General features: G+C 51.8%; 2 protein-coding genes across 2 annotated transcripts in view; one reads left to right on the forward strand and one right to left on the reverse strand.

The window, feature by feature from the left end:
- RpS16 (ribosomal protein S16) overlaps positions 1-17,500 on the reverse strand; it is a 166,125-nt gene that overhangs the window by 116,210 nt on the left and 32,415 nt on the right. The window lies entirely within an intron of this gene.
- BEAF-32 (Boundary element-associated factor of 32kD) overlaps positions 14,848-17,500 on the forward strand; it is a 69,762-nt gene continuing 67,109 nt past the window's right edge. Inside the window, exon 1 of the mRNA XM_080267103.1 lies at positions 14,848-17,343. Coding sequence (XP_080123229.1) covers positions 14,848-17,343 — 2,496 coding nt within the window. The remainder of the gene's footprint in view (positions 17,344-17,500) is intronic.

Raw genomic sequence — 17,500 nt, forward strand, 5'->3', positions numbered from 1 at the left:
TGTTGTTGTGTTCTTCTTCATCTTCTTCTTCTTCTTTCTTCTTCTCCTCCTCCTCCTCCTCCTCCTCTTGTGTGTTGTTACGTGCTGTGGAATGTCCTGGTCACGCCTGCTTAAAGTGCCTGGGGAGCTTCCTGTTTGGGTTGGGTTGGGTTGGGTTGGGTTGGGTTGGGTTGGGTTAGGTTGGGTTGGGTTGGGTTGGGTTGGGTTAGGTTGGGTTGGGTTGGGTTGGGTTAGGTTGGGTTGGGTTGGGTTGGGTTAGGTTAGGTTAGGTTGGGTTGGGTTGGGTTGGGTTGGGTTAGGTTGGGTCGGGTTAGGCTGGGTTGGGTTGGGTTGGGTTGGGTTAGATTGGGTTGGGTTGGGTTAGGTTAGGTTGGGTCGGGTTGGGTTGGGTTAGGATGGGTTGGGTTGGGTTGGGTTGGGTTAGGCTGGGTTGGGTTGGGTTGGGTTGGGTCGGGTTAGGTTAGGTTAGGTTGGGTTGGGTTGGGTTGGGTTAGGTTGGGTTGGGTTGGGTTAGATTGGGTTGGGTTGGGTTAGGTTAGGTTGGGTCGGGTTGGGTTGGGTTAGGTTGGGTTGGGTTGGTTTAGGTTATATTTGTTTAGGTTAGATGATGAAAGGACCATGATCACTCCTAAGTTTACCCCCACCGCATCATACCTATCCTCCACCCACTCCTCTTGAAGCTGGAAAACCCCTAGCCCTATTCTCAAGCCGGTCGGACTCCTGGACAAAATCTGTTTTAATTTTTGTCCCTCTTCATGCAGCAGTACAGTTAGGGACAAAAGTTTCTCTGCTATTCCACTGCGTCTGCGTCACACTCAGGGCATGTCCGTCACTTTCCTCCCTGACGCATCATATTAAAGACAGCTCTCACTCACTCACTCGCTCACTCACTCACTCAATCGTCAGTTATGGCCAGAGAAACATACCAAGCCTCTCTCAGCTTAGGAATATTAGCCAGCAGAGGAAAGCGAGAAGCAGAAGAGGTGAAATATTAGGCAGAGAAACATACCAAGCCTCTCTCAGCTTAGGAATATTAGCCAGCAGAGGAAAGTGAGAAGCAGAAGAGGTGAAATATTAGGCAGAGAAACATACCAAGCCTCTCTCAGCTTAGGAATATTAGCCAGCAGAGGAAAGTGAGAAGCAGAAGAAGTGAAATATTAGGCAGAGAAACATACCAAGCCTCTCTCAGCTTAGGAATATTAGCCAGCAGAGGAAAGTGAGAAGCAGAAGAGGTGAAATATTAGGCAGAGAAACATACCAAGCCTCTCTCAGCTTAGCAATATTAGCCAGCGGAGGGAAGTGAGAAGCAGAGGAGGTGATAGTAAGCGAATTTTTTACTCTGACTGTACAATTAGGGACCTGGATGTTCATTAGATTGTTGCGTGTCATCAAAAGCAATATTGAGACACAGGTAAAGGTAACTGAAGGCCCACGTGTAGTTGATAGGTATTTATTTTAGCTTTCTTCTCCCCCCCCACCCTTTGGATCCCCCCCTCAGCGACCCCCCATCCCTCCCCTCCCCCTCCTCTATATGGATCCGCCCTGTAATATCCCCCCCCTTCCCTACCCCCCCATCTTCCCTTTCTCACGATCACACGAACACCCTTTGGCTCTCCTCCCTCACACACCCCTCCCTCACCCCCCCTCACACCTCTCCCTCACCCCCTCACACCCCTCCCTCACCCCCTTACACCCCTCCCTCACCCCTCATCCCCTCCCTCCCCCTCCCCCCCTCCCTCACCCCGTTACACCCCTCCCTCATCCCCTCACACACCCCTCCCTCACCCCTCACCCCCTCCCTCACCCTCACCCCCTCCCTCACCCCCTTACACCCCCTCCCTCATCCCCTCACACACCCCTCCCTCACCCCTCACCCCCTCCCTCCCCCTCACCCCCTCCCTCACCCCCTTACACCCCTCCCTCATCCCCTCACACACCCCTCCCTCACCCCCTCACACCTCTCCCTTACCCTCTCACACCCTTCCCTCATCTCCCTCACCCCCCTCCCTCACCTCTCTGTTTATTTGAGAGTTGCCAAGAAAATGTCACCAAGATAAGTTGCCAGGGAAAAGTTGCTAAGAGACGTATGACCCAATGTTGACTGTTGTTGGGGTGGGGGTTTGAAGCGTTGCCAGATATTTGACTAGTAACCAAGGAGACTTAATGGTATAGCTCGTTTACTCTGCCGCAAAGCTCACAGACATACACTCAATCCATTTCTTTCCTGCTAGCGGTCCCCACAAACAAATCGCCTCCACGTCACCCTGTCTTCCGTCATCAAACTGCCCTTTCCCCAACTCACACCCTCTCTCTCTCATATATCTCTCCATTCCATCCCTCCAGCTCATCCTCGGTCTACCCCTTCCAGTTCCCCCTTCCCACCACTTCACATACACTCTCCTAGTTAGTCTCTGGTTCCCTCCGCACGTAGCCAGACCGCCTCAGAGTATTCCCCCGCAACGCCTCAACGCTCCTCCACGTCCTCATTTGTCTGTCTGTCTCTCCACCTATAGCTTCAATTCTGTGTGTGCGTTTACATGAAATTCAATGCGTCTCCTTGGTTACTAGTCGAATCAGCACTCCAGTCTGACTACACCTGGCCGACTGCGCGACGTGAGAGAGAGAGAGAGAGAGAGAGAGAGAGAGAGAGAGAGCACACCAACACGCCATCGTAACACCTTCTGCTGACCTATTTATTTTTTCGAATTTTCAGACGATTTTATTCAGCTGACGAAAGGGACTACAGAAAAGAGGAGGCCAATTAAGGCTCTATTCCCCCCCCCCCGCTCGAAAAATCTCCCCCCAAAAAAAACTGACTCAGAATTGGAAAACGAAAAACGCGTCATCGGATTGAAGGAGTTAGTGCGTTATTTTGGATTTATTATTATTATTATTATTATTATTATTAATTTATTTATTATTATTATTATTATTTTTATTGTTTATTTATTTATTATGTATTATTATATATTATTATTATTATTATTATTATTATTATTATTATTATTATTATTATTATTATTATTATTTCTATGGGTACCACGCGGCCTTGACTTCAAGATCCGTTCCCTGAGGCTCCAGCATTCCTCTTCATTACCCTATACCTTCACATGTCACCACTTCAGTGCTAACACCCACCGTCCATACCGAATACATACTGGGGGTGCCTCATACAGGACTGGTGTGGTGGGATTAGAGGTTTTTTTTTTTATGACATGTCACCACTTGGGCGCCAGTACCCACCGTCCATACTGAATACACACCGGAGTGATAGTTTTAGCGGGGGTATTGTTATGTAAAATCAGTCTTAACGAAATTTACTAATGAACTTGTTCCCTTCACCAGTGTGGGATCGAACCCACGCCCATTCACACAACATACCGCTTCCCTCACGCTCTTCCCTGTCCTATCTATCTACGGCATCTATCTATCTATTGCCGGACGCCTTAATTCCGTAAGGGGTGGCCACAAACAAATCGCCTCCATGTCGCCCTGTCCCCCGCCCTTTTCATTGCCCTGTCCGAGGCTTGTAAATCGAACCCGCGTCCACTCAGAGACCGTACCACCCGCCTAACCACCTGGCCACACCTGGGCCCCTTACGTAAGAGCCGTGGCGTGACAAAGGCGGCAGGACACCCAGTACACCCAGGACACCCAGGACACCCAGTACACCCCAGGATACCCAGGACACCCAGTACACCCAGGACACCCAGTACACCCAGGACACCCAGGACACCCAGTACACCCAGGACACCCAGTACACCCAGGACACCCAGGACACCCAGTACACCCAGGACACCCAGTACACCCAGGACACCCAGTACACCCAGGACACCCAGGACACCCAGTACACCCAGGACACCCCCGGGACACCCAGGACACCCCGGAGGCCATCTTGGTACACCCTCTTACATCACCGCCATCTTGGTTTTTTATGCGTTGGCCTCTTCAGTTCGATGACGATTTTTGAGAGAGAGAGAGAGAGAGAGAGAGAGAGAGAGAGAGAGAGAGAGAGAGAGAGAGAGAGAGAGAGAGAGTCTGTGTGTGTGTGTGTGTGTGTGAGAGAGAGAGAGAGAGAGAGAGAGAGAGAGAGAGAGAGAGAGTGAGTGTGTGTGTGTGTGTGTGTGTGTGTGAGAGAGAGAGAGAGAGAGACAGACAGACAGACAGACAGACAGACAGACAGACAAACAGACAGAGACAGTGTGTGTGTGTGTGTGTGTGTGTGTGTGTGTGTGTGTGTGTGTGTGTGTGTGTGTGTGTGTAAAAACCAAACAAAAAGTCGATAGGAAACGGCAAGAGACAACCCGGCAGGAAAACAGTAAGAAAATTGAAAAATCCCTGAATTAAGCCGGCAGGAAAAAGTAAGAAAAACTACACACGTGGGGGGGCTTGAGGGGGGGGTTAGGGGTACGCGCCCCCCCCCTGTGAGGACGGTAGCTGCCCCTGAAAGAGAGAGAGAGAGAGCACCTCGAGGGGGGGTATGGGATTAGATTACATAACTGAGCTTATTTCTTGACTTACGGCCGGAGGAGGGGGGAGGGGGGAGGGAAGGAACTGTGAGAAGAGGGGAGAGGAAGTAGGGAGAGGTGGGGAGGAAATGAGGAGGAGAGGGAGAGAGGGGAGGAAGATGGGGAGGGGTGGAACTGTGAGGGGAGGGGAGAGGAGGGAGGGGCGGGGAGGAAATGAGGAGGAGTGGGGAGAGGAAGTATGGAGAGGTGGGGAGGAATTGAAGAGGAGAGGGAGAGGGGGGAGGAAAGGTGGGGAGGGATGGAACTGTGAGAAGAGGGGAGAGGGGGGAGGGGCGGGGAGGAAATGAAGGAGGAGAGGGGAGAGGAGGTTGAGAGGAAGGAGGGAGAATAAGATGGGGAGGGAAGGAAAGGTGAGAGGGAGGGGAGAGGAAGGAAGAAGAAGGCGAGGAAAGAGGAGAAGGAGGGAAGAGGAGAGAGGAGGAAGGGAGAATAAGAAAATGGGGAGAGAAAGGTGGGTAGTGGAGGGAAGGGGAGATGAGAGAGCGAAGGGGGAGGGGAGGGGAGGGGGAGAGACCCAGGAGGGGAGTAGAGTGAGGAAGGGATATGGGGAGAGGATCAGAGGTGGGGAGGAGGAGGAGGGAGAGATGGGGAGGGAAGCAGGGATGAAGGAGAGGAGGAAAGGAAGAGGAAGAGGGGAGAGGAGGAAAATAGGAGGAAAGTAGGAGGAGGTGGAGGGATGGAGGGAAGAAGAGGTGGGGGGGGAGGAAATGAAGAAAGATGCGCAGATAAAGGAAAGCTAAAAGGAAAATCACATATCACATCAGCGGTACATTTTCTCTCAGTCTGCTGGTGTGGGCGTGGGCGGCAGAATAAGACGATGCATGAGCTCGACTTCCTCCCCTTAGCACTTCTTCGTGACTAGCACCATACACGGAGCATTTAGGAAGGAGAGAGCAACAACAACAACAATAATAATAATAATAATAATAGTAATAATGATAATGATAATGATAATAATAATAATAATAGTAATAATAATAATGATAATAATAATAATAATAATAATTTTCTTTTGGTCTGCAGTTAGTTAAATGGTAGGGTGAGTGGTGATGATTGTGGTAGTGATTGTAGTGAACAGGGCTGGGTAGTGGTAGTGGTGGTGGTAGTAGTAGTGGTGAAGAAGTAGAAGTAGTGGTGATAGTGGTGGTGGTCTTGGTAGTAGTGGCAGTGAAGGTGGTAGTGATGATGTTAATGGCAGTAGTAGTAGTAGTAGTAGTGGTGGTGGTGTTGTCAGAGTTGTAGTGGTGGAGCTGGTGGTAGTTACTGAAAAAAATGGTGTCAATAGTGGTAGTGGTGTCAGTGGTAGTGGTGGTAATGTTGGTAGTAGTAGTAGTGGTGGTAATGTTGCCAGTGGTGGTGGTGGCAATGTTGGCAGTGGTGGGTAGTGGTGGTAATGTTGGCAGCGATGTTGGTAGTGGTGGTAGCGGAGTGTGTGGTTTAAGTAGTATTGGTGGTAGTAGTGGTGGTAGTGTTGTCAGTGATGGGAATTTTGTCAGTGGTGATAATGTTGTCAGTGGTGGTAATGTTGTCAGCGGTGTCAGCAGTGGGGGTAGCGGAGTTTGTGGTGGAAGTAGTAATGGTAGCAGTGGTGGTAATGTTGTCAGTGGTGGTAATGTTGGCAGCGGTGTTGGTAGTGATGGTTACGGAGTTTGTGGTGGAAGTAGTTGTTGTATTAGTGGTGGGTAGTGGTGGTAGTGTTGTCAGTGGTAATGTTGTCAGCGGTGTCAGTAATGGGGGTAGCGCGGTTTGTGGTGGAAGTGGTAGTGGTAGTAGTGGTGGTGGGTAGTGATGGCAGTGTTGGTAGTGGTGTTGTCAGTGGTGGTGGTAGTGGTGGTAATGTTGGCAGCGGTGTCGGGGTAGCGGAGATTGTGGTGGAAGCAGCATTGGTAGTAGTGGTGGTAATGTTAGTGTTGGGTGGTGTTGGTAGTGTTGTCAGTGGTGGTAATGTTGGCAGTGGTGTCAGTAGTGGGGGTAGCGGAGTTTGTGGTGGATGTAGCAGTGGTAGTAGTGGTGGTGGGCAGTGGTGTTGTCAGTGGTGGTGGTAGTGGTGTTGTCAGTGGTAGTGGTAGTTGTGTTGTCAGTGGTAGTGGTAGTGGTGTTGTCAGTGGTAGTGGTAGTGGTGTTGTCAGTAGTGGTGGTAGTGGTGTTGTCAGTGGTGGTGGTAGTGGTGTTGTCAGTGGTGGTGGTAGTGGTGTTGTCAGTGGTAGTGTTGGTAGTGGTGTTGTCAGTGGTAGTGGTAGTGGTGTTGTCAGTGGTGGTGGTAGTGGTGTTGTCAGTGGTGGTGGTAGTGGTGGTAGTGGTGTTGTCAGTGGTAGTGGTAGTGGTGTTGTCAGTGGTGGTGGTAGTGGTGTTGTCAGTGGTGGTGGTAGTGGTGTTGTCAGTGGTGGTGGTAGTGGTGTTGTCAGTGGTGGTGGTAGTGATGTTGTCAGTGGTGGTGGGCAGTGGTGTTGTCAGTGGTAGTGGTGGTAGTGGTGTTGTCAGTGGTAGTGGTAGTGGTGTTGTCAGTGGTGGTGGTAGTGGTGTTGTCAGTGGTGGTGGTAGTGGTGTTGTCAGTGGTGGTGGTGTTGTCAGTGGTGGTGGTAGTGGTGTTGTCAGTGGTGGTGGTAGTGGTGTTGTCAGTGGTGGTGGTAGTGGTGTTGTCAGTGGTAGTGGTGGTAGTGGTGTTGTCAGTGGTGGTGGTAGTGGTGTTGTCAGTGGTAGTGGTAGTGGTGTTGTCAGTGGTGGTGGTAGTGGTGGTAGTGTGTCCCTCCAGGCGCTTCCTGACATTACCTACCCCGCCCCACGCATCTCAGGATTGGGGTCGAGGGGGGGGGTTGCCGGGGAGGGGGGGGGTTGATTTCACGCTACTGTGGGGGTGGGGGTGGGGGTGGGGCATGCCAGTAGCCTCCCTTCAGCTGGGTAAAATCGTCTGGAGTCTTACTAGTCACGAAGAAGTGCCGCGGGAAAGATGCAGAGCCGTAGTATTGTCTTGCTGGTCACGAAGAAGTGCTGTGGAAAGGATGTAGAGCCGTAGTATTGTCATTAGTCACGAAGAAGTGCTGTGGAAGGGATGTAGAGCCGTAGTATTGTCTTGCTAGTCACGAAGAAGTGTTGTGGAACGATGTAGAGCCGTAGTAGTAGTAGTAGTAGTAGTGGTAGTAGTAGCAGCAGCAGCAGCAGTAGTAGTAGTAGTAGTTAGTTGACTGCAGGCTGAAGTTGCCACCATCCTCCTTTCGGGGGATAGGGAGGGAGTTGAGAGACATGTGGATAGCAGCGAGAGAGAGAGAGAGAGAGAATACTGTCCTCATGCATCAGTCTTAACCTTCCCTTCATAACTAAAGGTATACCCACTTGCCTTCACACTTCCCCTTCTTAGCAATGGAGTCCTGGAGTTTGCGTTTAGCAGGTGTGGTACGTAATGCGGTGGCTCAGTCGCTGTGGTACTGGCCTCATGTGCGGTGGACGTGCTGTGGTGGGTTCGAGCTCCCCCAGCCCGTCAGTGAGTTTGTCTTATGTTTCAGTGTCTCTACCTAATCTACCCACACCGCTGTTTACTGAAATATCTCTTTGGTTATTTGAGCCTTGTGTCTGTGTCCTTCCCTCCACCACGGCAGTTGGGGGGGTTGTGGTGGAGGTGCGGGGTTGTGGTGGAGGTGCGGGGTGTTGGAGATCCGTCACGAGTGGGCCCCGCCATCCCCCCTACACCCTGCCCCGCCCCAGGTCCTAGTCGCGGCGCCGCCCACTGGTCCGGTCACGCACAGGTCCCCGCCAGGTGCCTCTCCACCCCTAGTCGTCAAGCCTCCCTCATCTGCTCGGGACAAGTCACGCTCAAGTTTTTACTCTGCAACATCCGAGTTGTTGGCCACCCTTGATTAGCGTCCCGCTGGCTGATGCTCAGTCTGCCCCTCCCCGCCCTAACCACATGCTGCCGCTCTCACTCACAGCTGTCCCACCAGCCCACCACATTCTCTGTTTTACCCTGCCAGCATTGTGGTGTATGGGGCGTGAGAGACAGCGGGTGGGGGGGGGAGGCACGCTGGTGTGAGACTGGGGGTGAGAGTATGTGGGGAGAGACTAGGGTGGAGGGTAGGTGTGGTGAAATTGGGGGGGGGGGGATTATAAATGGGATGAGAGGGGAGGGTAGGTGGTGTGTAGCTGGGAGACATGATGGAAGGGAAGGGGTTCCTGCGGGCAGATCTTGATACGGGGACCCGCAGAACTGCTCACGGGTAGCATAGCATGCGGGCATGAAGGACCGGGGGACAGAGCCCCCTACCGCACCGTCACGTGTAGGCGGGCGGCGTCCAACCCCTCTCCCCCCTTGGTCAGGGCGGGAGGGGCGCGGTGTGGTGATGTCCTCAGGTAGGGCAGGTAGGTAGTGGACCGGTCGGCCGGGCTGCCGTGGTATTTGGCCTCAATTGGTACTTTGGTGAGGGCGGAATAGCAGCTCTCCTGCGGGTCACCTCCGTGCACCGCTCCTGCACCTAAGCATGCAAGGGGCTGGACCTGTCAGCCCCAGGCTCATTTTTTTGTCACGATGCAATTGGTACATTCCCGCCTGCCAGGTATCATGCGCAGCCCTAGGAGGTCCACTGCTGCCCCCACACCACTCTATTTCACCCATTTGACTGCATCCCTGAGTTGTGCGGGAGGGAGGGAGAGGGAGTCATGGCGGAGTAAAGTATTGTGGTGCTGGGCGAGATGAGAGGCTGGCCTGCATCAAGCCTGGTATTTGGTGACCGCCTCCCGCTCCACCAACACCCATACTTACAAACCCTCCCCGGCTGACCCAAGTACAAGACTGCTGCCTTACCTCGCCCCTCACCCGCCTTCCAAACACTTTACAAGCCAAACTAGAGACTAAATCGGTGTTAGAAAGTGCAAAGAACAGCAGGAATTCCAGCCACAGTGAAGGGATACATAGAGTGTGTAGGGCGGGTGAGTCTTCTTGGTAAATTCCGAGGCAGGGCCACGGGGACGGCCGCGCTGCTGGCAACACCTGCTCGTCACGAACCACTCGGCCACCACCACCACCACCACCACAACCTCTGCCTCCCCTCACCACAACCACCACCACCACCACCACCATCATATCCCCTATTTCCCCTCACTACCACCACCACCACCACCATATCCTCTGCCTCCCCTCACCACCACCACCACCACAACCACCATAACCTCTGCCTCCCCTCACCACCACAACCACCTCTGCCTCCCTTCACCACCACCACCACACCACCTCTGCCTCCCTTCACCACCACCACCACACCACCTCTGCCTCCCTTCACCACCACCTCTCACCACAATCATCACTTTTTCTAGCCCTAAATCTAAGCTTATTCCGACATCACCACCTTCTCATCACACGCATTCATCATTTCTGCCAAGATTTCCAATATGAAGGCCTTTTCTGACACACACACACACACACACACACACACACACACACACACACACACACATTCTTACATTACCAACAATCTATTTTTCTTTTCCGTCGTTTAAAGTTCATGTTTTTTACCTTCCTATCTTCATTTACAAACATCACTCACACAGACACCCTATTCCTGTAGTGTGCGTGTGTGTGTGTGTGTGTGTGTGTGTGTGTGTGTGAGAGAGAGAGAGAGAGAGAGAGAGAGAGATTGTGTGTGTGTGTGTGTGTGTGTGTGTGTGTGTGTGTGTGTGTGTGTGTGCAAAGTTGGGGTATTTCCTCCTATCACTCATTGCATATTCTCTCTCTCTCTCTCTCTCTCTCTCTCTCTCTCTCTCTCTCTCTCTCTCTCTCTCTCTCGGATGACCAGAGGAAGGAAAAACAAATTAAAATAAAAAATTCCATATATATTTTTAAAACGTAATATTTCTCTCCATATACTAATTCCCCCTAACACCATTTCCGTGGCGATTTGGTATTGGATATGGCTGGTTTACGTTATTTATGCAGTGTATGGCGATATGTGAAGGATTTATATTAACAGAGAATAGGACAGTAAGAAGGTGTATTACAGGAAATAAATCGCTCAGGAAAAGGTGTTAGGGAGCTTCCACGCACTCCAGCACAACATTCCTGTCCACCCGTATTCACAAACCGCCTAAGTCAAGCGTGTTTATAAGTTAGCCTGTTTTAAGCACCATCCATCCACCCTCTTCACTCTAATAACAACTAACTCAAGACTTTTTTTTGAATTTGTCGAAGATCATTGATAATTATGCTTATTTCCTGATGTTTTATAATATTTAAACTTTTGGAAACTCTTTTAAAAATCTTAGAATCGGTCCAAATCCTTTATACATTCGATTATAAAGATTTGAACATCCTGAAAACTGTTTAGATCCTTTAAAACTCCGGTTCCTGAGTCCGTCACTCGTGCATAAGATTTTCTATAATAATCAAACTGTTATAGAGACCCATTTATGGTGAAAATAAGTCGAAATCCATTATAAATTCGGTTATAGAGGTTTGTATATCCTGAAAACGGTTTAGATCCTTTTATAACTCTGGTTCCTGAGCCCATTGCGTCGCCCAATCGTCTATAAGGTTTTCTATGCTGTCTAGAGAAATAGGTCTAAATCCTTTCAAAATTCGGTTATAGAGGTTTGTATATCCTGAAAACGGTTTAGATCCTTTATAACTCTGGTTCTTGAGCCCATTGCGTCGCCCAGTCGTCTATAATGTTATCTATACCAATTATCCGGAGAAATAGGTCCAAATCCTTTAAAAATTCGGTTATAGAGGTTTGTATAGCCTGAAAACGATTTAGATTCTGTACAACTCTTGTTCCTGAACCCATTGCGTCGCCCAGTCGTCTATAAGGGGTTGTATGCTAACTGTGTAGAGAAATAGGTCCAAATCCTGTAAAAATTCGGTTATAGAGGTTTGTATATCCTGAGAACGGTCTAGATTCTTTATAAATCAAATTCCTGAACCCGTTGCGTCGCCCACTCGTCGATAAGGCTCAATTTCGGTTCCCCTCGCCAGCCCGCCACCAGCCGAAACATCTGCTCTCGTCCCCACCCTCTGACCAGCCACGCATAGTCAAATTTCGAAATGCTGATCAACCAGCGCCCGTTTAGGTACACCATCACGAGTAAAAGTTCGTCAGCAGGGGATGGTACGTATTTTAAGTGGCATAGAAGCTTCGTAACCCCTCTTCCTTAGCGATTTATTTGGCTTATTACACACGGTCTCTTCTCTGCTTCGTATCTTTTTAATGTCAGCGTATTTTGAAGTAGTAAAATTGAAGTGAATGCCGAGGTGCGATGTATAGGATGAATCGCACAGGAAGAAGTGTTACGTAATTTCGTCATCACACTCATCATCATCGTCATCATCATCATCGTCGTTGTCATCATCCTACTCATCATCATTATCATCATCACTGTTATTATTATTATTATTATTATTATTATTATTATTATTATTATCAGCCTACCTCGTCTTACCCTAGGAAGGAAAAGGATGATGATGATAGTAGTAGTAGTAGTCATAATAATAATAATAATAATAATAATAATAATAATAATAATAATCCTTCCATCATCCAATCCTATGTCGCCCCATGAGGAGCGTAGGAACCCGAGGCTAGGCAAGTTGGTCCTGACATTTAAGATGAGAGTGACCAGCCTCACGCATCCCTGAGTGGCATTACGTGAGCAAGAAACCCCAACCACCCCTTGGATATAAACCTACGTAGGCTCAGTCCGATTGGAGCGCCTTCAGATTGAACCTATGTAGAAGCCACCACGTGAAGGCGTCCCGCGCGGTAAATAAGTGAAGGAATAAGTGAAAAAAGGAAAAACGCTACGACATGGAGGCTGCTGAGTTTAAGAATGAACGTGAATACCGTGAGCTCATGAATGAAGCCACACACACACACACACACACACACACACACACACACACTGTTTTTACTGAGGTGTTTCGTATTGTTTTTTTTTATTGTTTGTGTTACGAATGTTTTTTACGTGTTAGTGAGGAGAGGATGTGGGTGTGTGGAGCGGATGTGTGTGTGTGTGTGTGTGTGTGTGTGTGTGTGTGTGTGTGTAATTGTATTTGTGTATGTATATGTGAGTGTATCCGTGTGCGTGTGTACCATATATGTAAGTTTGATTGTGTGTGTGTGTGTGTGTGTGTGTGTAAACAGTTGGGTATATGATTGTATTTGTGTATGTATTTGTGAGTGTATCTGTGTGCGTATGTACCGTATATGTAAGTTTGATTGTGTGTGTGTGTGTGTGTGTGTGTGTGTGTGTGAACATAAAAACACACACGAGTCCCTCAAGGGTGTGTTTCTACGAGTCTAGATGTTGGTCGGGAAGTGATGGGTTAAAACAATTACTGTGTTGACTTTCCTTTGAGAGAGAGAGAGAGAGAGAGAGAGAGAGAGAGAGAGAGAGAGAGAGAGAGAGAGAGAAGGGTGAAGTAGGTGATTGGATGGACAGAAGGATTAAATTTGGATGGAAGGAAACAGTGAAAACAGTTTAGTAAATATCTACAGGTAAAAATGTAATATTATTGAAGGTAGGAGGGAGATATTGAGGCAGGTGGAGGAGAGGAGGACTGAGAAGGATGGTGGGTAGTTGAGAGAGAGAGAGAGAGAGTGACAGGTGGAGGAGAGAAGGACTGAGAAGGATGGTGGGTAGCTGAGAGGCAGGTAAAAGAGACAGAAGGGGGTGTAACAGTTTGGTAAAGATCAAGGGGTGAAGACACGAATGATCAGTGGAGTGTGTGGAGTGAAGGAATGATATGGTGGATTTGTGATGTGGAGGATAGTGAGGAAGGTGGAAGTGGATGACGGATAGTGGTGGAGACAGGTGGTGGGACAGGTGGGGATAGAGAGAGACAGGCTAAGATAGGATTGTGTAAGAAAAACGGATAATGAGTGGAGTGTATGGAGTGAGTGAATATTGTAACTTCTGTTTCTAGGGCGATAGTGAGGCCTTTGGAGGAGACGACTGGAGACTGGGAGACAGGTGGGGAGACAGAAAGTTAAATAATGGGTTAGTGACAATCAACAGGTGAAAAGAAGACTAATCAATGAAGTATGCAGGTATTATGAGGTCTGTAAGTAGGGAGATTGTGCAGCAGGTGGAGGGAGAGAAGGTAGGTGGAGGTGGGTAGTGGAGAGAGGCCGGGAGTCCACCTCACTGGTTGGCTAGCCGGTCCGTTCCTAATTAGTATTGGAGGCATGACCACTGCCTGCCGCCGCCCAGCCGACCCCGCGTCGCCCCTCGGAGGGAGGAGCCGCCGCCACCCGCCCCACACCAACACCGCCACACATTTTCGCTCACTGTTGGGTACGGCCGGCGAGGTGCGTTGTGGCTGGGGGAGCTCTGGCCGCATTCAGTCTCTCCCCACTGGCATTCAAGCCTCTGTTCACTCTCACACCTGTGCTGGCGAAAGTAGGTTGGCATTGAGCAACGTCTGTGCGAGATTTTGAAGTTTAGTCTGCGTGCGTACGACAATAGAACATGACGAACATCAGCGGCAGGGTGGCTGGCCCAGGGCTGGCCTGACCACCACCACCGGCCACCGCTGTTTATGGGCCTGCATAGCTCCGCCATTTATGTAACTCACCTTAGCGGGGTCCACGTAAGCCCGCATACTACGGCCAGCAGTGTGAACAGTGATGGGAAAGCAATGTGAACGAGTGTTACAATGCCACGGTTTCGTAATATCATCCTGAAAAACTGAGGTGTCCCGCGCGATTCTCAGAAAGTTGGCAGATATCAGCAGATCAAGTGTTGGCGAGGCCCACCCTTTTACGTTTGCACGCACTCATCAGCTGGCGCTACGAACGCGCCCAGTGTGACGACAGTGGCAGTTCTCCTGGTGTCGCTTGGTGTTCTAACGCACTATGTCGTGAGGAAAAGCCTAGTTTGAGGGGCAGGGGCTGGAGGCGGCGTAGGGGGAGGCCGTGAGGAGCCGTGAGGAGTGAGGAGAGCTGATCCTGTCACGTGGGGCCGCGTATTGACTCACTCGCCTCCGTGACGAATCAACATCCAGCGGCTCCCGGGCCAAAGTGCGTTCTAGCCGACGCGCACGCTACTCCCAGACCGACTTGTTTTCACTCGTTTTCAAAAAGTACTGGTGAGATTTAACTATTTCTTTCACGGTTTGTGCAGTGATTTAGTATTTACCAGCAGTGATTTACATATGCTGAGAGATTCTAAAGGCAAAGTGTGTATGTTTTGAAAGATATGTTGATGCCGCTAGAACGATCTGTTATAAATTTCCCGTCACGTTCCTAGTCGTGCGTGTGACCGTGACACATTCTACAGTACACTCACGCACGCGCACCTACCCGAGCCAGTTGTGTGCTTGGCGTGGGCCAGTGCGAATATGACAGAGGTCGTGGACAAGACGCTTATCGAAAGGTTGATATTAGAGCATTCTGATCGTTTGGAGTTAGAGATCAACCAAAAAGCGCGCGCTGATGCTTGGAAATTCTATTATCGTGTGCGAGTGGACCATGTGATTCGGCCTTTCGCCGTGTGCAAGGTATGTTTTCGAGTGCTACACTGCGACTCTCGGAGTGGTACAGCCAGCCTCCTGCGGCACCCATGCAACCCCCTGTCGGAGAGATCCCCTGTCAACCGCGCCGTCAAACTTTCGGCCAAGCTCAACCTTCCCGTCGATACCGCGGCGGCTGGCCTCAAGAGCGAGCTAAAAGGTGACACTTACCTAAACAATGACAACAGCGTCAAGGTGGATGTCATATCACTCAAGGGTGAGGTGCCTCCAGCCTATAGTGATGGAGGCAGCGCCCGGGCCTCCCCTGTGTCGCTCACCACCGTCGCCTCCCGTGCCTCCCCCACCAGCACGGGCTCGCCACCCACCGCCGCGCAGCCCACCACCACCTCCACCGCCAGCGCCTCCGTCGGGAGCCGCAAAAGGAAGGCTGGTGCCCCTCCACCCTCCTTCCCTATAGATCTGAGGTTTTTGCAGTTGCCTCAGCTTGTGGCGGCTGCAGCGGCTCATCCTCTAACCGCCCTTAACTTGGCAAACGCTACAGGCTTGTTTGCTGATCCGCAGCGCCTACAGCACCTCCAGCAGCAGCTTCACCAGTCACACTTGGAGCAGTTACACCGTCAGCAGCAGCAGCAGCGTGAGAGGGAACGTGAAGAACAAGAGGCCAAGCGGTTGCGACTGGAGGCGGCGGTGCAGGAGGGACGCGCCGGGAGTCCAGGCAGCCCCAGCGAGGCGAGCAGCTCCTGCTGGGACGTGAGGGTGAAGAAGGAGCGAGCGGATACTAGTGACGGAGCCCTGCCTGAGGATCTGCGGGGCTCTGTGTCACCCGGCAGGCATGGAGGGCGAGTGAGGGGCCAGGAGGATGGTGTGGAGGAGGGCGACGGGCTGAGCAAGGACACGGTGCAGCAGCTCGTCAGCAGTTACTCATCGCGCATCACACTGGCAGAGAAGGATGCGGCGGGTTCCCACTACATATCTGATGTGTGGGCAAGGTTCTCCGTCGTGTATGTTGATGGCGTTATGCGACCCTTCGCCGCCTGCAAGAACTGCCTGAAGGTGGTGACGTACACAAAATACAGCGGCACAGGAGGCCTGCTGCGGCACCGATGTTCAGCCACAGACATCAACTCCCGCCCTCACGAGGACAGTGGCGCGCCGACGGAGGCAGACCCGCGCCTGGGCGACTCACCACCACCCACAGTGCTTGCCCACTCCCCTGCCCCCGCCCATGCCGCCCAGCCTGGCTCACCTCGAGTGTCTCCACTGAGTCTCACCCTGCACAGTGACAGTGATGGGCCTAGACTGCCGACGGAGGAGCTGGCCTTGGCGCCCACGGCCGCCATGGAGGGCGTGGCACGGGCGCTACTGCGCTACATGTGCCACGATCTGGTCGCTGCCACGGCACTCGATTCCACAGCATTTCAAAGGTTGGTGTGGACGGTGCTCAACCTGGGGGCGGCTCACGGCACCTTCCGGGAGGAGGAGCCCCTTCCCTCCGCCAGGCAGCTGCTCAACAACTTCCTTACACCGCTGGCCTCGGAATCTCGCTCATTGATCGCTCGTGCCGTGCTGGACCAGCCCAACCTCTGCCTCTCCCTCCACCACGAGCGAGACCTGGGCCTCCTCACCGGGGCCATTCACTTCATCACACCCAAGTTCGAGTTGCGCAGCTATGCCCTGGGTGTGCATCGTTTGGCGGAGCGGGACACCGAGGAAGAGGCCGTCACAGCCCTCCTGTCGAGCTTCTTCAGCGATGTTCTGGTACCGGCGGCGATGAGGGATAAGCACGTGACAGTGGTCAGCGATCAGGGTACTCCCGCCGAACCCGGTGTGGTGGGCGTGAGGTGTGTGTGGCACGCGGTGGAGGCGGTGCTGGAGTCGCTGTCGGAGGAGCAGTCGTACCGCCAGATCTGCGACGACGTGGCCGCCGTGCTGTCCTTCCTGGCGGACTCTGGCGTGGCGGGGGTGACGGGGTGTGGACTCAAGCCCCACGAAGTCCGGCGCTGGGACGCCCTGCTGCACGCCCTCACCTTCATCACCGCACACCACGACGAGCTCTGCGTGGTCATGGCGGGGTGTGAGGGAGGCGCGGCTTTACTCGGAGAACGCCTCACGTACCAGGAGGTGGCGGAGCTCCTGACGGGGGTGCGACGGTGCCTTACGACGGTGCGGGATGCTGTGCGGCCGACGCTGAACCAGGCAGTGCTGTGCCGCGCCAAGCTCCTGCAGCTGTGTGCCGCCCCCACCACCTCGCCGGTCCTCAAGCAGCTCAAGCAACACCTCGCCTCTAGCCTGACGGAGGCCCTGGCACTCACGCCCCTGCATCACGTCGCCAGCTTCCTCGACCCAAGGTGCAAGAGTCTGAAGGTGAGTCTTGTTCTTGAGTCTTAAGCCTGAAAGTCCCATCAACACAAGTCTCCCTAACACGTCATTATTTATTTCCTTGTGTGCTTCCGTGACATTATTTTTTACGCTACTTATGCAAGCTCTATAAATATCAGTAACATGCAGGGGAGGATTAATT

The sequence above is a fragment of the Coenobita brevimanus genome, chromosome 23 (assembly GCF_032717465.1).
Source record: "Coenobita brevimanus isolate Jiangsu-jjx chromosome 23, ASM3271746v2, whole genome shotgun sequence".
In the NCBI taxonomy this organism is placed as follows: Eukaryota; Metazoa; Arthropoda; class Malacostraca; order Decapoda; family Coenobitidae; genus Coenobita; species Coenobita brevimanus.